This window comes from Carcharodon carcharias, chromosome 11, assembly GCF_017639515.1.
Source record: "Carcharodon carcharias isolate sCarCar2 chromosome 11, sCarCar2.pri, whole genome shotgun sequence".
Taxonomy (NCBI): Eukaryota; Metazoa; Chordata; class Chondrichthyes; order Lamniformes; family Lamnidae; genus Carcharodon; species Carcharodon carcharias.
The window spans coordinates 67,298,655-67,319,387 of record NC_054477.1 but is presented as its reverse complement, the minus strand read 5'-3'; the positions used below and the strand labels follow the sequence as shown (position 1 = coordinate 67,319,387).

Here is a 20,733-nt window from a genome sequence, read left to right as displayed (position 1 = left end):
GGAAAGAAAGGGTAGTGGTGAATGGTTGTTTTTCAAACAAGTGAAAGCTATACAATGGGGTTCCCCACTGGTTGGTACTCAGCCCACTGCTTTTCTTGATATATTTTTATAACTTAGGCTTGGGTGTACAGGGCACAATTTCAAAATTTACAGATGATACAAAACTTGGAAGTATTGTGAACTGTAAGGAGGATTGTGATAAACATCAAGAGGACATAGGCTGATGGAATGGGTGGACATGTGGCAGATGAAATTTAATGCAGAGAAGTGCAAAGTGATTCATTTTGTTTGGAAGAACACAGATAAGCATTATTAACTAAAGGGCACAATTCTAAATGGGTTCAGGAACAGAGAGACCTAGGGGTTATGTGCACAAATCGTTGAAGGTAGCAGGGCAGTTTGAGAACGTTGTTATTGGAAAGGCAATCTGGGCTTTATAAATAAAAGTATAGTGTATAAAGGAAGGAAATTATGATCAACCTTTCTAAGACACTGGTTTGGACTCAGCTGGAATATTGAGCCCAATTCTGGGAACCACACTTTAGGAAGGATGTGAAGGCTTTACAGAAAAGATTTACACGAATAGTTCCAGGAATGAGTGATTTCAGTTACAAGGATAGATTGGAGAAACTGGGGTTGTTCTACTAATGGAAGATTGAGAGGAGATTTGATAGAGGTGTTGAAAATTATGGGTAGATAGAAAGAAATTGTTCCCATTGGTGGAATGGTCGAGAACAAGAGAACAGATTTTAAATGACTGGCAAAAGAATCAAAGGCAACATGAGGAGCAACTGTTTTACGCAGTGAATGGTTATGATCTGGAATGTACTATTTGAAAGGGGTTGGAGACAAATTCAAACTTGGTTTTTGAAACGGAATTTAAGGGAAAATATTCGTAGGGCAAAGGGCGGGGGAAGGAGAGCAGACTAAAATGCTCTTGTAGAGGGTCGTCATGGGCTTGATAGGCTGATTGGTCTCCTGTGCTGTAAATATTCTGTGATTCTATAACTACATATTTGGAAATGGAAAAATAAAATCTCCCTTTCTTCTTGTCTATCCGTTGCTTTTATTACTAGATTTATAGCTTGATTATTTTGTTGAGGAAACCCTGAAAGTTGAGATTGTTCCTTTGTTCCCGTAAAAGGTAAATTCAACTAGGGACATGTTAATTTATGTAGAACGTCTTCTGTTTTAATGGTTCATTTTTATTTTCAGGATGCTTCTTCGTTATGCATTCTCTCAGCTTAGATCTACTCAAATTGCAACAGTTCATTGTAGTGCACAGACCTCGCCTCGACATATTCTGCAGAAGTTGAGCCAGACGTGCATGGTTATAAGTTCTAACACTGGTCGTGTATACAGACCCAGGGACTGTGAACATCTGGTATTATATTTGAAAGATATTAATCTACCTAGACCAGACAAATGGGGAACCAGCAGCATTATTGCATTTCTGCAGCAGGTTAGGACATAATAAATTAATTTAATAATATATATTTGCTTAAGTTGCTTTTGTGTTTAATTTTGACCAGCATCGCACTATATTTCAGTATTTTGCCATGTTAGTTTTCAAGCTATTCATGGGCTTAAATAAACTTATTGCAGCTTCCTTTGAAATAGTAAATTACCACAACTGTGTAGGAAGTGCACGGAATCACTGAGCAACAGTGGGTATCTTAATTGGTCAAATTCCTTTTAAATGAAGGTTTTTCTTTTAACAAAGTCTTATTGCCATTATCACTTTCACTCATTTATTTTGTCTCCTCCCTTTAAACATTTTCTGTACCCCATGCTTGTTACAGGAGGACAAACTGACAATCTGTTTATTTCATTATGATAAACAGTAAATAGGTAATGTTTTCAGGGCTCAGCAATGACATGGTGTAATCGGCTGTTATAAAATATAGAAATGCAGCAAGGTTACACTTAAATTATGATTTTCACTTCTCCCTAGTAAGGCAAACAAGTTACCCAATTCTGTATCCCCTCTCATGATGACTTAATTTGGAAACTTGTAATTTGGAAAGTGCCAAATGTGGGCTGTACCCTACCATACTATGCTGGTAGATTACTGTTTTTATTTAAAAGCATAAAGACTATTGGTGTCTTCAGTAATTGAGAAGGAGACCTGAAATTCGGTTTTGTGCTGAAGTGGTATCTATTATTTAATCAGGATATTACTGTTTGGAGGCGGGGGGGGTGACCTTACTATATTATCTTGCTTGTGACTGAAAAACAGGTACAAATGCTGTATATATTTAACTCATTTGTGTTTTTAAAAAAAATTACAAAATTCCAAGGCGCTGACGTACCATGGCTTTTATGATGAAAATTTGGAGTGGGTTGGATTAGAAAATATTCAGATCGTGGCTTCAATGTCAGTAGGTGGTGCTATGGGACGACACACCCTAACAACAAGATTTACATCTATTGTGAGGATCTGTACAATAAAGTAAGTAGCGTAATGGCTGTTTATTCTCTACTGACATTGATGAAATATAGCCTATTTTTCATTAAATTACAGTTAGGCGTTAATATTAAAACAGCAGAGTTACAGTAAATTAAATCAAAATTAAATTTTGTAAGCTTGACCATGTAACTTTCAGAAAAATGCAAGGAATTGTGAGATTTTCCAGCACTGAGTGTTGTTTCATTGCTTCTTTCTTTCCTATGCAATTATTATTTTCAACATTTTTTTTGGTCCTCAGATTACTGCATTCTGCAATGACTATGTTTGATGTAACTTGTTAGTCATGTCACTGACTTCCATTTTGCTATCAATTTAAACACAATGGTCTATCAGGGTACTTTGGATTCCACAATCTGTCTTTGACCAGCCTTGTCCTTTTCAGTTATTTTCAGCCTCACAGATCAACATAAATACGGTGTTCTATATTTTCAATTCTGTGAAGCACACTGTTTCAGGCAGATGAGCTGAGGGTACAAATTAACACATGGAAGTATGATCTCATTGCTGTCACAGAGACATGGTTGAGAGAGGGGCAGGATTGGCAGCTCAGTATTCCAGGATATAAGGTCTTCAGGCGATACAGGGGAAGGAGGTAAAAGAGGAGGAGGTATCGCAGTATTGATCAAGGAATTAATTACAGCAATAAGGAGGGATGACATCTTAGAAGGCTCCTCAAATGAAGCATATGGGTAGAACTGAAAAACAAAAAAGGAGCAATCACATTGCTGGGAGTATACTATAGGCCCCCAAACAGTCAGAGAGAAATAGAAGAGCAGATATGTAAGCAAATTTCAAAGAAGTGTAAAAATAATAGGATAGTAATGGTGGGGGATTTCAACTTCCCCAACATTAACTAGATTAGTCATAGTGTGATAGGGTTAGAGGGAGCGGAATTCTTAAAATGCATTCAGGAGAGCTTTTTAAGCCAGTACGTAGAAGGTCCTACAAGAGAGTGGGGGCAGTCCTGGACTTAATTTTAGGGAATGAAGCCAGGCAAGTGGTAGAGGTATCAGTGGGGGAGCATTTTGCAGATAGTGATCATAACTCCGTTAGATTCAAGATTGTTATGGAAAAGGACAAGGATGGGCCAGAAATTAGTTCTAAATTGAGGGAAGGCCGATTGTGATAAGATCAGATATGATTTGGCCAGAGTGGACTGGGAGCAGCTACTTTTGGGTAAATCTGCATCAGAGCAGTGGGACTCATTCAAGTAGGAAATAGAGAGAGTACAGAGCCAACATATTCCAGAAAAAACAAAGGGTTGGACCAGCAAATCCAGGGAATCCTGGATGTTGAGGGATATGCAGGATTGGATAAAGAGAAAAAGGGAGGCTTATGAAGGCTGAAAACTGCGGAAACCCTAGAGGAGTATAGAATATGTACGGGGGAGCTTAAAAAGGAAGTTAGATCAAAAAGGGGGGCATGAAGAAACATTGGCAAGTAAAATAAAGTAAAATCCAAAGTTATTTTACAAGTTCATTAAGAGTAAGAGGGTAACTAGGGAAAGAGTAGGGCCCATTTAAGGACCATTGTGGTAATTTGTGTGTGGAGTTGGAAGATGTAGGTAGGGTTCTAAATTAATACTTTGTGTCGGTGTTCACAAGTGAGAGGGACGACGTGGGTATGGAAATTAGGCAGAAGGACTGTGATATAATTAAAGAAATTAGCATAGAAAGGGAGGAGATTCTAAGTGGTCTGGCAGGCTTAAAAGTAGATAAATCCCCAGGCCCGGATGAAATGTATCTCAGGCTGTTGAGTGAGGCAAGGGAGGAGATAGTGGGGGCACTGGCAATAATTTTCAATACCCCTCTGGCCACAGCACAGGTGCCAGAGGGCTGGAGGACAGCCATTGTAGTACCGCTATTCAAGAAGGGAGGAAAGGATAAACCAGGGAACTACAGGCCAGTTGGTCTAACCTCAGTGGTGTGGAAACTATTGGAAGCAATTCTAAGGGACAGAATTAATCTACCCTTGGAGAGATAGGGATTAACCAAGGACAGTCAACATGGTTTTGTTAAGGGGAGGTCATGTCTGACCAATTTGATTGAATTTTTCCAAGAGGTGACCAGGTGTGTAGATAAGGACAATGCATTTGACATAGTCTACTTGGACTTCATCAAGGCTTTTGTTAAGGTCCTGCATGGGAGACTGATAACGAAGGTAAGAGCCCATGGGATCCAAGGCAAGTTGGCAAATTGGATCTAGAATTGGCTGAGTGGCAGGAAGCAGAGGGTGATGGTTGAGGGGTGTTTTTGTGACTGGATGCCTGTGTCCACTGGGGTTCCACAGGGATCGGTGTTGGGTCCCTTGCTGTTTGTGGTATATATAAACAATTTAGATTTGAATATAGGAGGGTTGATCAGTAAGTTCGCAGACGATATGAAAATTGGTGGGGTGGTAAAGTGAGGAGGATAGCCTTAGATTAGGATATAGATGGGCTGGTCAGATGGGCTGATCAGTGGCAAATAGAATTTAATCTAGATGAGTGTGAGGTGATGCACTTGGGAGGACAAACAAGGCATGGGAATGCACAATGAATGATAGGGCCCTGGGAAGCACCGAGGATCAGAGGGGCCTTGGTGTGCATGTCCACCGGTCCCTTAAGGTAGCGGGACAGGTAGGTAAGGTGGTTAAGAAGGCATATAGGACACTTGCCTTTATTAGTTGAGGCATAGAATATGGGAGCAGGGTTATGCTGGAACTGTATAAAATGCTGGTTAGGCCACAGCTAGAGTATTGCGTGCAGTTCTGGAATCTGCGTTAGAGGAAGGGTTTCACTGCATTAGCGAGAGTGCAGAGCAGATTTACCAGGATGTTGCCTGGGCTGGTGAGTTTTAGTTATGAGGAAAGATTGGATAGACTGGGGTTATTTTCCCTGGAGCAGAGGAGATTGAGGGGGGACATGATTGAGGTGCATAAAATTATGAGGGGCATAGATAGGGTAGACAGGAAGGAAGTTTTCCCCTTGATGGAGGGATCAATAACCAGGGGGCATAGACTTAAGGTAAGGGGCAGGAAGTTTAGAGGGATTGTGAGGAAGAATTCTTTCACCCAGAGGGTGGTGGAAATCCGGAACTCTGCCTGAAAGGGTGGTAGAGGCAGAAACCCTCATAACATTTAAGAAGTATTTGGATGTGCACTTGTGATGCAATGGCATATGAGGCTATGGTCCTAGTGTTGGAAAATGGGATTAGAATAGTTAGGTACTTGTTTGACGGGCACAGATTTGATGGGCTGAAGGGCCTTTTTCTATGCTGTAGACCTCTATGACTCCTTTGAATATTTGCATATTTTTAACAGCACTTATTTCTGAGTAACAGCCAATGTCTTTTGATATTAAAAGTTGTCAATCATTTGGATGTCCTAAATGCAGGATGAAGCTGTGTGGAAAAAGAATAAATAAGAATTCTTTGCGAGGTGCTCTTCCTAGGTTCTCAGAGTAAAGTGCAAGAGGTACAGCAAAATCGATTAAATGGAGTGTTGGTCACCTGCGTAATGCATCTGTGATCTACAGCTTGTGAGATGTGGCTGATATCGCCTATAGCAGCCTGAAAAGCTCCAGTAAACTTATACGGTTGTGGAGGGACATTGCGTGGCATGGCATATCTTCCCTGCAGGCAGCAGTCCTGTTGTAGGAGGTTGCAAAAGTCAGTAAAGGCCACCTTTGGGAACCCCAGCCTCTTTCTGTGCTATACAGTTATGTCCAAGGAAGACAACAGCAACTTGCATTTATATAGTGCCTTTAACATAGCAAAATGTCCCAAGACTCTTCACTGGAGTGCTATGTAACAAAATTTGACGCCAAATGTCAAAAGGATTTGACAGGACTGGTTATCAAAAGTGTGGTCAAGCAGATAGGTTTTAGGGGCCATCTTAAAGGAAGAGAGAGATAGAGAGACAGAGGAGTTTAGGGAGGGAATTCCAGAGTTTAGGACCTAAGCAGCTTAAAGTGTGTCTGTTGTTGATGGAGCACTTAAAATTGGGGATGCCCCTACAAGCACGTGAGATCTCTGCACTCATCCAATTCTAGCATCTCAGACATCCCCAATTTTACTTGCCCCATCATCGACGGCCACACTTTGAGCTGTGTAGGCCCTAACCTCTGGAATTCCCTGCCTAAGCCTCTCTGTCTCTCTACCTCTCTCCAGTTTTAAGGGGCACCTTAAAACCCATCTCTTTGACTATGCTTTAGATCATCAGTCCTGATGACTCCTGCTGATGCTTGGTGTCAAATTTTGCTCCATAACACTCCAGTGAAGAGAACTTGGGACATTTTGCTGTTAAAGGCACTATATAAGTTGTTGTTGACCTCCTTGGACCTAACTGTGTTGCGCAGAAGGAGGCTGCCCTTCTCAAAGGAGGCTTTTACTAACTTATGCAACCTCCTACAACAGGACTGCTGCCTGCAGGGGAGACATGCCACGCCAGTGTCCCTCCACAGCCCTAAAATTGAAGAGATAGGAAGGGTGAGGCCATGGAAGAATTTGAGAAGGAGTATAAAGTATTTTAAAATTTTGGCGTTGTTGGACTGGGAGCCAGTTTAGGTCCGCAAGCACAGGGTGATGGTTAACTGGGGCATAACTTCAAAATGCTGGCTGCAGAGTGTTGGATGACTGCAAGTTTATGTAGGGTGGAAGATGGGAGGCCAGACAGGAGACCGTTGCAATAGTCAAGTCTAGTGGGAACACAAACATAAATGAGGATTTTAGCAGCAGATAAGCTGAGGCAGAGTCTGAGTTGGGTGATGTTACCAAGGCAGCCTTGGTGATGGAGTGGTTATGTGATTAGAATCAAGCGTAACACCAAGGTTGCAAATGGTCTTGCTCAGCTTCAGGGAGTTGCCAGGGAGAAGGGTGAAAATTGTTGGCAGGGAAAGAGTTGGTGGCAGGGACATAAGAACATGGCTTCGGGTCTTCCCAATATTTAGTTGAAGGAAATTTCTGCTTATCCAGGACTGACTGGCGGATAACCGGTGTGACAAATCAGATAGAGCTGGTGTTGGTCAGCTTATTGTGGAACCTGGTGATGTTTTTTCTGATGTTGCCAAGGGCCATCATGTGGGTGAGAAATAATGGGATGACCAGGATAGGTCCCTGGGGGACAACAGAGGTGATGGTGCAGGAGTGGGAAGTGAATTCATTACAGATGATTCTCTACCTACGATTTTATTGTTAAGATTGGAATCAAATAAGTGCAGATTTGTCCAGCTGAGGAGGTGCATTGGAGGAGGATGGTGTGGCCAACCTTGTTGAAGACCGCAGAAAGGTGGAGAATGATGAGGAGGAATTGTCCATTTGCATAGAATAACATTTGTGATTTGTAAGAGCTGTTTCAGTGAGGTGGCTTGTAGGCCTGTGAGCTGGGTATGACTGCTCATGCCCACTCCCATCACCTGATGTATTTTGCAAGACCCAGGTGGTGGCTGTTGAAGTGGCTGCTGATCCTCCGAGTCTTATTCCATTTTGAAGAAAGACACATGAATATCTCCTTTAAAAAGTAGAGAAACCTGACTAAAGGCTTAAAAGAAAGCAGAAATCGAGTTCTGGGAGCTGGAAACACCACTGCAGTTTAAACAACAAGGGATCATCTGATCCAGTGAGTTGCATCTGAGTGCCCCCTTTTAAACTGCCACAGAAGCCCTCCTACAGCAATCCTGCTAGGATGATCCAAGGCAACTTGAACAAAATGCAATGGGAATGGGTATGATGTTTGTGTAGTAGGACTTTGACCTTTAAATTATGATTCCATTTGCCTTAGTTGGATGCCTGATTTGCAGCTACAGAAAGGGAAGTTAAAATAGTAGGGTTTTGGGAAGATTGTGAGCAGCCAGAGGCGCAACAAAATCCCTGCCTTGATTATTCCCAATGGATTACAGGAGGAGGGTGATTAAAATAGGCCCCAGAATGTTTTATAGAAAATGAAACAAAATGTTGTAGCCCTCGTGTCTCTTGCCACTGAGTTCAGGAAATGCAAGTGTTTATTTGATTTCAGCTATCCTGATAGAGAGCAACTACAGGCGATCTACAGTGCATATCTGCAGCCTGTGCTGCATAGGAATCTAAAGAACCATCCCATCTGGACATGTCCAACACGAATACACCAGCTGGCTGGTTCCCTGGTACAAGTCTATGAACAGGTATGCTCTGCTTAAATCGATATTTCTGACTTCCTTGATACTAAATTTCATTTGGTGTTTTCTTAACATTATGGAAGGTTTTCTTTTTTGAATTGTGCTGGTTTTCTGATATGACTTTTGGGGTGGTTGGGTGGTGGTTGATGGTGGTGGTGTTACACAGAAGGCTGGGCGGTCACCTATCCCACCAGGTCATGTTCCAATTCTGTTCCTGTAGCAAGCTTTTGAAATCATTTCTTCTGAACAATGGTATGATTTGCCCAAAAGGGGATTACTATAACCAAGTTAGGCAATAATAACTGCATGATATTGTGCTTCATTTTTTCTGTCATTATTGTCACAGCAATGCTGAGCACTGCTGTGGAGAACGATTTACTAATAACCAGCAAAGGTAGGGATGGTGGAGCCGTTATGCAAATTGAAAGTCCAACTAGGAAGCGTAATCAATCATTGGGTACTTGCTGTGCAAATCTTGCAGAGGCTAGAGATTTTCCTGGCGTGGAAGAACCAAAATTTTGCAACAGCTGGGATTTTTAGCATCCCTTGGCTCCTCTGCAGAAACCTCATCAAGAACCTGCAAATTATGCCAGCCCCAGAAAATTCTCTAGAGTTATCAGCACAGCTGTTGGTGAATGGTATTTCTGCCCCCACTGCACTTAGCGATTTAATTGCTGAGGAGAAACACCTAGACCAGTATTTCATATTGCTTGTAAACACAAAACTGTAGACTGTGTAGGTTCTAGGTCTGGGCAGTCAAAATGCTTCAGATTTAAGTTTTCTTTCTCCTTGTAATTTCGTTTAAAAAAAATTGATGCAGAATAGTTAGAATAATACTGACAGTGTTATCAATAGGAATGACAGTTCTTGCACTGTGCAATAACTATTCAGTACTGTGAATAATTTAATTAAAAATCTAAAGGAATGATGGAATCTTCAAGGTGCTTTTATACCGTAACTGGAATTTTTGTGTGAAGCAGTATTGCTATAGTCATAATCAGAGAGCGGGATTTTTTTTCCTTCATTGCACTAAATGCGACAGCGGATGTGAAAAATAGCATTCTCCCTGCTGGCTGCAATGGTGGGTTTTTGCACCATATTGTCTACTTCCTGCCACATTAATTATGCACGCACAGGAAAGATGGCGAATTGCAGGCAGGCGGCCTCTGATTTGCCTGTCCTGCCATGAGCTCACCACTTCCTCACTCCAGGTGCCATATTTAAGTGGCACCCATGCACAGATTTTTAAATATCTGTAGCCCAGGATTGATCCACGGAAGACATGGCTCCCAAAGGGAAGAAGCATACTGCTCTGAAATTCTCACTACCTCACTGGAATGGCTGCTGGACACAGTGGGGGCCCGCGCACTGGCCGAAGGAGGTCCACCAACCTCACTACTCCGGCTTGGCAGGTGGTGGTATTGTAGGTCAGTGTCAACACAGCACAGAAGAGATCAGCCAGCCAGTGCAGAAAAGGATGCATGATCTTGTTAGAAAAAAAAGGAACACAGTAAGAATTTGCTGAACCTACTTAAAATCTCCAGGCAGCCATTGATGCTAAACGTATTAACAGTTGAGGATAACCAGATGGACATTGCACACAAAGAGGCTTTAATTTTTTTGTGTGATTTACACAGAAATCAAGAGATGAGCTAATGTCCAGTAACAGGGAGGACAGCCTCTATCAGGCAGGGCAATTCAAGTGGTGCAATGATGCGGTGAAGCCTTGAGAGCTAGACTGGAGATAAAACATGGCATAAAGTTAGATTAAGTATGTTTAACCTTCAGACAAGGGGAGGACAAATGGTTTAGCTTAGATATGGAAAGATGTACAATGGACAAAGAAGAGGCTTTGAGGCTTTGATGAAACACAAACAATCTTGAGTTGTAAGAACCAAGGTCTTTGCGTGCGTGTTTTAATTCTGATTGGATAATATAATTATGTATACATGCTTTAGAATAATTGGATAGAAAAATCACATGTTTATGTATTCAACTGGATAGAGATAATGGAACCAGTGTGTCGGTTACCAATTGGATGTACTCAAATGTATTATAATAAGAAAAAGTACAAAAGTAATGAAATGTAATCAATCAGGGAGCTGGGTCTTCATTCTTAGGAATGATTGCGGCTCCCTTGCATATGCTTGAATAAAACCGCTTAAAAGGAAGCCTGAGTCTCTGTGGTCATTGCGGGATCGGAGAATGTAACTCCTCCTCTTCAATCTCATCCATGCTGCCAGGGTAAGTCAAGCATCTCATCACACTCAACTCACACTCACCAGCCCATCACACGTTCCTTGGCATCTCACACGCTGCCAGCTCAAGGGACTTCACCACTAACTCTCTCACATGCACCTTCACATGTCCATCAGGCCTCATATCCTCTGCAGTTCGTGTCCTCATCCTGCGCATGGCTGCGCTCACCACCCACACATGGCAGACATCCTTATCATCTGCCTTGGCATGTATCCTGCTCACATTCTCCATCTGTCTTTATGCAGGACATACTCGCACACAATCAAAAGGAGTGGTATCAGACTGTGAGTGGAGTGGCTGAAATCAAGGTCCTCACTCCCTACGACAATTGAGCCATCGAGTTGGCTGGAGAGGACTTTGACTGTGCCTGTGCCAACGGTGAGAGGTGTGGCTTACACCCAAATAAGGATCCTGCACCTGCTCATCCCTCAGGCAACCATATGTGAGTGTATTGTCCTGTTTTAGAGGTGCCTGCCATGCATTAATTATCTCTCCTTTCTTCCATTGGCATCCCTGGAATGTACCCAAAGGCATCCACAAGCCAGGCCCTCAGCTCCAGCCCTGACAACACCTTGGATGAGGAACCAGAGAAGAGCACCAGAGAAGACCCGTCACAGCACTCACCCACACTCTCCAGCGTCGCAGAGATACACACCTCGGTGGGGCCTAGTTCAAGAGCTGCCTCGGGGTCCAATTCTGGTGAGCACAGCACAGAATTTGGTCCGCAGCAGACGGAGGCAGGAACATCTGAGGTCGCCAGCACTCGGAGAACTGCTGGAGGCAAGGAATCTGCTGAGTCCAAGTCAGATAATGAGCCTTTGGACTCGGTCTTAAATCAGTTGGTGGAACTACTGAGACAATCATGGGAACATCAGGAAGAGATGTCTGCTACATTCCTCAGATTACAACGGATGATGGAGGAGTCCATTCGTGTTCAATCTGAGGTGATGGCGCTAGCATGTCAGCACCGGTAGAATGGCAGCCGCCATGGAGACCTTAGTCCAAGACATTGCTCCTGTAGCAGTGCAGGACCAGTAGTCCATCGGTGTAGCCATTTGTGGCACCCATCAGTGGCTACACGAGAGGGGTCATGGGGCACCTAGATCTCAATCCAGCTGCCCCTTCTCCTCAAGGAGTCAGCCAGAGGCCCTTGGGCACACATAGAGAGGAGGATCAGCAGCTGGACACTCCGGGGCTGAGTGACTCTGGGTCTGTCCGGCCGATTCCATCCCCTCTTGTGACCCCATCAGCTCCAGTTCTGCATGCCGTGGAGGTTGCACCTGCCCCACAGCAGGACATCCAAAGCAGGCCAGGGCCCTCCACGTCTCCAGAGGACATCCGACAAAGTTATCACAGACAACAGAGCGTAGAATTCAGCAAGCTGCCTCCACCTCTGCTGTGAATGTCAGAGAAGCATCAAGACATAGTGGTAGGGTTAAGAAAGTTAAAAAGATTTAGCAGCACAACGGTGGCACGGCTGTTCACAACATGTATATAATGTTCACAAATGTGTATCAAATCGCGCCCATTTCACATCTCTTGTGTTTGCCTCCTTTTTATGATGGGTTTATTGCAATTATTGCAGATGTTGCTATCCTGGGTGTCTTATCTGTGTAGTGTGCTTCCTTGTCATCAGTGGGTGGCCCTTTTCCAGATCATTCTTGACATCAGTGATGCCTCGATCCTAATGTTAGGTGAAAGGTGAAGGTGCAGTGCACAAGGAGAGAGATATTGACGCAAGTGTTACCTATCAGTTTCAGTCGACATTACACAGAATGCGTTGTCCGTTGCTGTAGCTGGATTTCCATGAGGTGCTTTGTTAGGTTGAAGGCATACAGCTCCTGGCCCTTGTAGGATGCTACTGTGAATGGAATGCTGAAGGGACACTTGAAGAAGCAGCACCTTCTGATATCTGATGCCGGGATTCTCTCCTCCAGTTAGCACCTCATTTCAGCAAGAGCACATGCTCCCAAGGCTTCTGCATCCTTCAAAAGATCTGAATAATGTGAGCCTGATGTCGAACTATTAATTCTCATATTGAAACGCATGGTTAGAATGAGATTCTGGGTATCATCCTGAGTATCTGGCACAAACCTGCGTAATAAGTTTCTTTATGGCCGCTGACTAGCTGTGCATTGAGTGAATGGTAGCCTTTCCTGTTTATGTATTGAAGTGCCTGTTGCCAGGGAGCTTTTATAGCCACATGAGTGCAGTTGATGGCATCCTGCACCTGGTGGAATCTGGAAATCTCAGCAAAGCCCAGCTAGCATCCTGGCTTGCTTGATCTCTATTGAAGTTGATGTAATTGTGGGCCTTGGCAAAAAGGGAGTCTTGTCACCTCATGTATGCATTTGTGCGCGGGTGCTTCAGATATCCTGCAGAGGTCCTCAGTGGAGCCCTGGAAGAAGCCACTGGCATAGAAGTTGAGTGCGGCCGGTACTTTCAGAATCACTGGCAATGGACTCCCTCCCAGTCCCCATGGCACCAATTCCTGGAGAATGTGGCAGATGTGAGTCACCAGATCCCTGGACATGGCGGAGACATTGGTGATGATGGTTCTCGCTCATCTACACATAAAACATGCGAGTTCTGTACGCTTTTGGTCTTGCGAGCTGTCTATGCACGACCTTTCTGTGAACCTTATCCTCTGCGTCTAGAGAGGGTCCTTTAGGCCTTTGGTCTTGAGGGTTTTTCTCTTCCCTTTGAAGAGCCAGGCTCCTCCGTCCCAACCTTCTCCTTCTTTTCTGCCTGCATGTGATTATGCAAGCAGCAATAAATCCAGGCTGCTTCTTCCTGATAGTGTCTCTGCAGTATTAGTGAGGAATGGAGTCAGCATTAGTCTCCAAAGGCCCTCTTTCTGTCAGTGACTCATCAGTGAATGTGGGTTCAAGGGCTTTGTTCCCATGTCAGCAACTACTCGCCCCAGAAATGATGACTAGTGTGGGGTGCATATCAAGGTTCTCCCCCACCCGCCTTTACATGACCGACTGCTATGTTATTGCTTTGGCCATATGTTTGGCTGTACTGCTTTCATCCCAGGCGCTGGGATCCTCATTCACTGCACTCTAATACTACACTGTTTGGAATAAACAAGAGGGTAAATGTTTAGGCAGGAAATGAGATTATTTGATGGGGGCCTGAAGCTTCTCTTCTGTGAACCATCTGGCGCCACTTTTCTAATACCCTTCTTAATCTTGCCCAATTGCTCTGGAGTTCATTATCGCTCTGGGAAATTTCCACGCTGCGTACTAGGGGTTAAAACATGGAGATCGATTAGTGCCTCTTTGCGGGATTAGTCTTTCATGAATGCGTATCATTGCTTCACTTTCCAATTTCCTGCATTGTCATTGAAGTGCTGCTCACATGTCTCAGCAGTGCCTTAATCCTCCTTTGGGAATGCACTGTTCAGTTGGGCGCCCCTTTAATCGGTCCCCCCAGTGCATTCACCTGCCCTCCAATCTGCCCACAGAGCCCTCATCAGCAGAGCTTCTCCTCATTTTAATTTTGTACTGCGCCATTGCTGCAGGTTGGGAGATGGTGGTGCTGAGCTCTCACTGCCAGACCAGCTTGGACCCTCCATGTGAGAGTGTGGAAACCCCTCCCATTGTCCCGGAAGATCTTAATGTTCAGGTTTCCTTCCCTTCAAAACCTCTCTTTCCACCCCCATCGTGATTGTGGTGGATATCCGCTTGTTAGCCCCTGAACATTTTGATGTGGATGTGCCTATGCTCTGTGTGGAACTCACCCCTCCCCATTTTGAGGCCACTTGCACAATTAAACATATACCACTCCTTCCCAACACTCTCGGATAACCCCCTCAATGCCTTTTCCCCATCTGTAGACTGCAGATGCTTCCCTTGACTGAATGTGCCATCTGCATCCCAGTATGATGTCAGAACCTCCATGAATTGAGGTGTGTGCTGTTACGACCACACCCTGCACACAACATGCTGAGCACGACTGAGACTCGACTGACATGCCCTCCTCCTCCCTGGACTGGGAGAAGGACGGTCTTTGCTCAACAATGTAAACTGAAGCACTTCTTCATTCAGTACTTCTCCCATTCTGGCACCAGGTGGCTTACGTCATTATCGCTCTCCATCCTGGTGCTGAGGATGCTAACCTCCCACGTCCTTCCCCCAGTCATGTGTCTGAGTGCAACCTTCCCCATTCATACCCCCCAGTACAGCCCTAGCCCTGCAGCCCCTTCCCATGCCTCAGGCCAGTTTTCCCCTCCTCCCCAGTGCAACCCTTGCCCTGCAGCCCATGAAAAGCTACCCTGGCCTTACCTCTGGTCTGTTAGGTAGAGACTTGCATGTGTCACCCCACTGAAAGCGATGTGGTGTTGCCTGCGAAGTCTGGTGCTGATTACCACAAGCGCTGCAAGTTGCAAGGTAGGCGGACGAATCTCAAAGTCACAAGTGAAGTTCTAATTGCGTGCTGATGTACCCTGATGATCCAGCATGGGGGATGATTTCTGGTGAGAAGTACCTTCTAATGAGATGCAAATATATTGAAATTATGTTCCTGATGTGTCGCAGGGGGTTGTGCAACCCGCTATTGAAGGCTGCAGTGCACAATTGTGAACTGGTTTTATGACACCATAAAACCGATTTTTGGCCTTCACATGGTATTTTCTGCTCCCACCTGTCATTACGCCCGCTGCAAGTAGGAGTGGAAAATCCTGGCCGTAGTGTGAATATAACTTAAATCTTTTTTTTTGCAAAAATATACTTTATTCATAAACCTTCAAAAACATTTCGAACCATTTCAAAATCACCATTACAAAAATACAATCAGGTTCAACTTTTACAACATGAATCACAAGGTGTATCAGTACAAACAATGAAAATTACAATCATTGGCAGACATTCATTTTAAGCTGTACAGCCTGAGGGGCTCTTTACAGTTCCCAGTCCCTCAGTGCACTGTGGCAGAAAGGTCTTAGGCAGCGACCCTTCCCCATTGCGCATTTGTGGCGGCTGCCCCAAGCTTAACTGTGTCCCTCAGCATGTAGTCCTGGACCTTGGAATGTGCCAGTCTGCAACACTCGGTCGGGGACAAACTCTTTGCGCTGGAAAACCAACAAGTTTCGGGCAGACCAAAGAGCGTCTTTCACCGAGTTGATGATCCTCCAGCTGCAGTTGATGTTTGTCTCGGTGTGTGTCCTTGGGAACAGCCCGTAGAGCAGAGTCCTGTGTCACAGAACTGCTCGGGATGAACCTCAACAGAAACCACTGCATCTCTCTCCAGACCTTCTTCGCAAAGACACAATCTACAAGGAGGTGAACAACAGTCTCTTCCCCACCACAGCTACCTCGAGGGCAATGTGCAGAGGGGGTGAGACTCCTGGCATGTAGGAAGGATCTTACAGGGAGGGCCTTTCTCACCATCAGCCAAGCTACGTCTTGGTGCTTGTTGGAAAGTTCTGGTGGTGAGGCATTCTGCCAAATGACTTTGTCAGTCTGCTCAGGGAACCATCCCACAGGATTCACCCTCTCCTTTTCCCTCAGGGCCTTTAAGACATTACGTGCCGACCACTGCCTGATGGATTTGTGGTCAAAGGTGTTTCTCTGCATAAATTTTCCCACGAGGGACAGGTGGTACGGCACGGTCCAACTACTTGGAGCGTTCCGCGGCAGCGTGGCCAGACCCATCCTTCGTAACGCTGGGGACAGGTAGAACCTCAGCATGTAGTGACACTTGGTGTTTGCATACTGACGGTCTACACAGGTGGCCATCAGTATGAAGTCGATGTTGGGCATGTTTTTTCCCCCTTTATCTAGAGGCTTGTACATCGTGTCCCTGTGGGCACGATCCATTTCGACCTCCAGATAAGGCGGAAGATCGCTTGGGTGATCACCACCACACAGGAGTGTGGAATGGGCCAGACCTGCGCCACGTATAGCAACAGCGAGAGTGCCTCACACCTGATGACCAGGTTCTTACCCGCAATGGAGAGGGAGCGTCACTCCCACATGCCCAGTTTCCTTTTCACCATAGACACTCGCTCCTTCCAGTTTCTAACACGTGCTTTGGTCCCTCCGAACCACATCCCCAGCACCTTCAGGCCATCAGCCCTGACAGTGAAGGGGACAAAGGATTGGTCAGCCCAGTTCCCAAAGAACATGGCCTCGCTCTGCCCACGATTTACCTTGGCTCCCGAGGCCAGTTTGAACTGGTCGCAGATGTGGATCAGTCTGCGCGCTGACAGCGGATCCGAGCTGAAGACGGCGTGATCGTCCATGTACAGGGAGACTTTGACCTGAATGCCTCCACTGCCTGGGATCTTCACTCCTCTTATGCCCGGATTCTTCCTGATGGACTCAGCAAAGGGTTCTATGCAACACACGAAAAGAACAGGTGAGAGAGGGCAGCCCTGCCTGACTCCAGATTTAATAGGAAAGCTATCTGATTCCCACCCATTGATTGAGACTGCACTACTGATGTTAGTGTGGAGCAGTTGGATCCAATTGCGAATTCCCTCCCCAAACCCTATTTTGGAGAGCACATCCACCATGTAGGTGTGCGATATTCCGTCAAAGGCCTTCTCCTGATCCAGGCTGATGAGGCAGGTATCCACACCCCTGTCCTGTACATAGGCAATCGTATCCCTGAGTAGCGCGAGGCTGTCAGAGATCTTCCTGCCCGGCACAGTGCAAGTCTGGTCAGGGTGAATCACCAATTCCAGAGCGGATTGAACCCGATTGGCGATGACCTTGGACAGAATCTTATAGTCCACATTCAACAGTGAAATGGGTCGCCAATTTCTAATTTCCTCCCTTTCCCTCTTGTGCTTGTAGATGAGGGTGATAATGCCTTTCCTCATGGATTCTGACATACTGCCGGCCAGGAGCATACTCTCATACACTTCTAGCAGGTCCGGGCCGATCCAGTCCCACAGAGCCGAATACAACTCCGCCAGCAAGCCGTCGCTTCCGGGAGTTTTACTCTTCTCGAAGGATTCAAGGACCTCAGTCAGTTCGTCAGGAGTTAGCGCTTTGTCCAGACTCTCCCGTGTACTGTCGTCGTAAGACCTCCGTGATAGAGGACAGGAAGGACTGGGAGGCCGTGCTGTCTGTGGGCTTCATGTCATACAATCCAGCATAAAAGGATTTGCTGATCCTCAAAATGTCGGACTGTGATGACTTTACTGAGCCATCTTCTTCCTTCAGGCTGCTGATCACAGAGCTCTCTCTCTGTACCTTTTGGAAGAAGAAACATGAGCATGTCTCGTCCTGCTCCACGGAGTGGACTCTGGAACGGAAGATGATCTTGGAGGCCTCCGAGGCAAAGAGCGAGGCTTGCTGGCTCTTCACCTCTTGGAGTTCCCCTTGTCATTGACCCACATCGACTGCAGCTGGAGCAGATTCTGCATGTTCTTCTGGAGTTGGGACATTTCCCTCTGTTCCTTTCTAGCTTTCTGGGTGCCTTTGAGGATGAAAAACCTCTTGATGTTTCCCACCAGTGTGTCAGTGACTCAAAGTGGGGTTTCATGGTTCTCCAACCTTTGTAATCCCTCTTGAGCTCCTCAATGTTCTCTGGGGTCAGCAGTTTCATGTTTAGCTTCCATGCCCCCCCGCCAACCCTCTGGTTTTTCTCTAAGTGACAGTCAGCCAGTAGGAGGCAGTGGTCAGAGAAGAACACCGGCTTGACGTTGGTGGATCTGACTGCGAATGCACGGGACACAAACAGGAAATCTATCCTGGAACAGACGGACCCATCAGGCCGCGACCAGGTGTATCTACGCTGCGCTCCACCTGCAGGGTTGCTGAAGACGTCATGCAGCTTGGCATCCTTTACTGTTTCCATCAGGGATCTGGACGTAGCATCCAATTTGCTTTCGGCCCTGCTGGATCGTCCAGCCGCATCGATGATACAGTTGAAGTCACCGCCCAGAATGACCTGCCTGGAGGTTGCCAGCAGCAGTGGGAGCTGCTGAAAAACCTCCAGCCGCTCAGCCCCTTGTGACGGGGCGTAGACGTTAATTAACCGGAATGGAGCATTCTTGTACATTACGTCTGCTACGAGGAGGCGCCCGCCCACCACCTCCTTAACCTGGGAGACGGTGAAGTTGTCTCCCCGCAGCAGAATACCCAGGCCGGAGGAACGAGAGTCGTTTCCTCCCGACCAGATCGATGGCCCATGGGACCACCATCGTGACCATTGCCTGTAGGAGCTGAGGTGCGGTATTGCACACTCCTGCAGAAACAACAGGTTAGCTTTGATCTTGGCAAGGTAGTCCAAGGTCGCAACACATCGCGTAGTAGATTTAATGCTACGCACATTTATGGATACAATCTTTACACCCATTTTAAAGCAGTTAGTCGCTTACCAAACCTGTTGTCTCTGAGAGTTCCAGACCTTTGGTCTGCTCCTTCATGCCCGTAGTGTGCTCAAATTGCTTCACTTTTGGATGGGCTGAGGAAAGCGTCCTGAATCTCCCCATTGGCGGTGTTCTGCTCGGGTGGCATCTGGGGGTCTGTGCAGAGAGCGGGGTTTGAAATGTCCTCTGTTGGAGAAGCTTCTCCAATCCTCTCCGCCTCTGGGGCGTTGCTGCTCCCGGCTTCCCGGAGCTGGGGTGCGCTGAGCGCCTCACTGTTCCCAGATTCCTGGGGTTGTGGTACACTGGCCTCTTCGGGTTGTGGGCAAAGTTGGGGTGCGCTGGTCTCTTCATTGTCTCCAATGTTCTGGAGCTCTGGTGTCTCATCCTCCAACTCCCTAGCATTTTGCCGCTTCTTCTGTTGGCGCCACCCTAGCCCTTCTTCGTCCGAAGAGCTGCTGCTCTTGTTATCCGTGTCGGATAGGAAACGCCTCTTGACTCTTGTCTGGGAAGTGGCTTGGTTTCTTTTTAGCCCCTTTTTCCTTTTGGCTCTCTTCACCAGCTGCCACACCCCCTGCTGCTTTCCCACTGCTGCCTCCTCCTCCTCCGTTGATTCGCTCTCCTGAGGAGTGGGAGGTTCAGGGGGCCGTGCTGTTGGTTGGCTGTCTGTTGCCCCACTCTTTTCCTCCACCTTGTCTCTCTCTGTGTCCTCCTTTGTCCTGTTGTTCTCCCTGGGGGCCTTGGTAGTTGGAGTGACATGAGGCATTTCTTCTGCTTCCCCCTCTGGCTTTGGCTGCCTGTGCATAAGTACGGCAATGTTTGGGGCAGGTCTTGTAGAGGTGACTTGCCTCACCACACAGGTCGCCTGTCTACAGTCTTTTGTCTGGTGCCCTTCTTGTTTGCAGTTCTTGCAGAGGACGGCGCTACAGTTGGCCGCCACATGACCAGACTTGCCGCATGAGCGACAAAGTTTGGGTTGCCCAGCGTAGACAAGGTAGCCACGGCTTCCCCCGATAGCGAATCTGGAAGGGGGGTGGAAGACGGCTCCCTTACCGTCGGTCTTGAGCGTTACCTTAACCTGGCGTTTACATGTCCAGATCCCCAAATCATCTCTAACCGCGGTGCAGCTCCCAACCTTATCAAAGTATCTGGTAAGGAAGGTGAGCACGTCAGCGACAGGGACGAAGGGGTTGTAAAGGTGCACTGTTGCAACCCGTTCTCGTTGCAACGGCAGGGCAAAGAGCGGCTCTGCCGTCAGGATTTTCATTTCTAGCAGGTCTTTCTTTTCCTCAAACACCTTCAGGAGTTTGACACAAGCTGCCACTTGCTTGAAAGTCACATCAAAAAATCCAGCGCTGGGGAAATCCTGTAGGCAGTAGATTTCCGCAGCCTCGAAACCACACAGCTTAAATAGGATCCTCTTGGTGAAGAAGGTCCTATCCGTTCCTGTTCCTTGCTCGCTGCCCTTCACCATGACTCGGATGGTGTTAGGTACCCCATGGTAAGGAGTTCGACTGGTTATAGCCATTGCTGTTTCCCTGGCAGAAACGC

General features: G+C 46.3%; 1 protein-coding gene across 1 annotated transcript in view; it reads left to right on the top strand.

Moving 5' to 3' along the window:
• The window catches only part of LOC121284081 (cytoplasmic dynein 2 heavy chain 1), a 770,821-nt gene that overhangs the window by 185,533 nt on the left and 564,555 nt on the right, over positions 1 to 20,733 (top strand). The window contains exons 44-46 of the mRNA XM_041199129.1: positions 1,216 to 1,462; positions 2,301 to 2,452; positions 8,462 to 8,606. Of these exons, the coding sequence (XP_041055063.1) occupies positions 1,216 to 1,462; positions 2,301 to 2,452; positions 8,462 to 8,606 (544 nt within the window). The remainder of the gene's footprint in view (positions 1 to 1,215; positions 1,463 to 2,300; positions 2,453 to 8,461; positions 8,607 to 20,733) is intronic.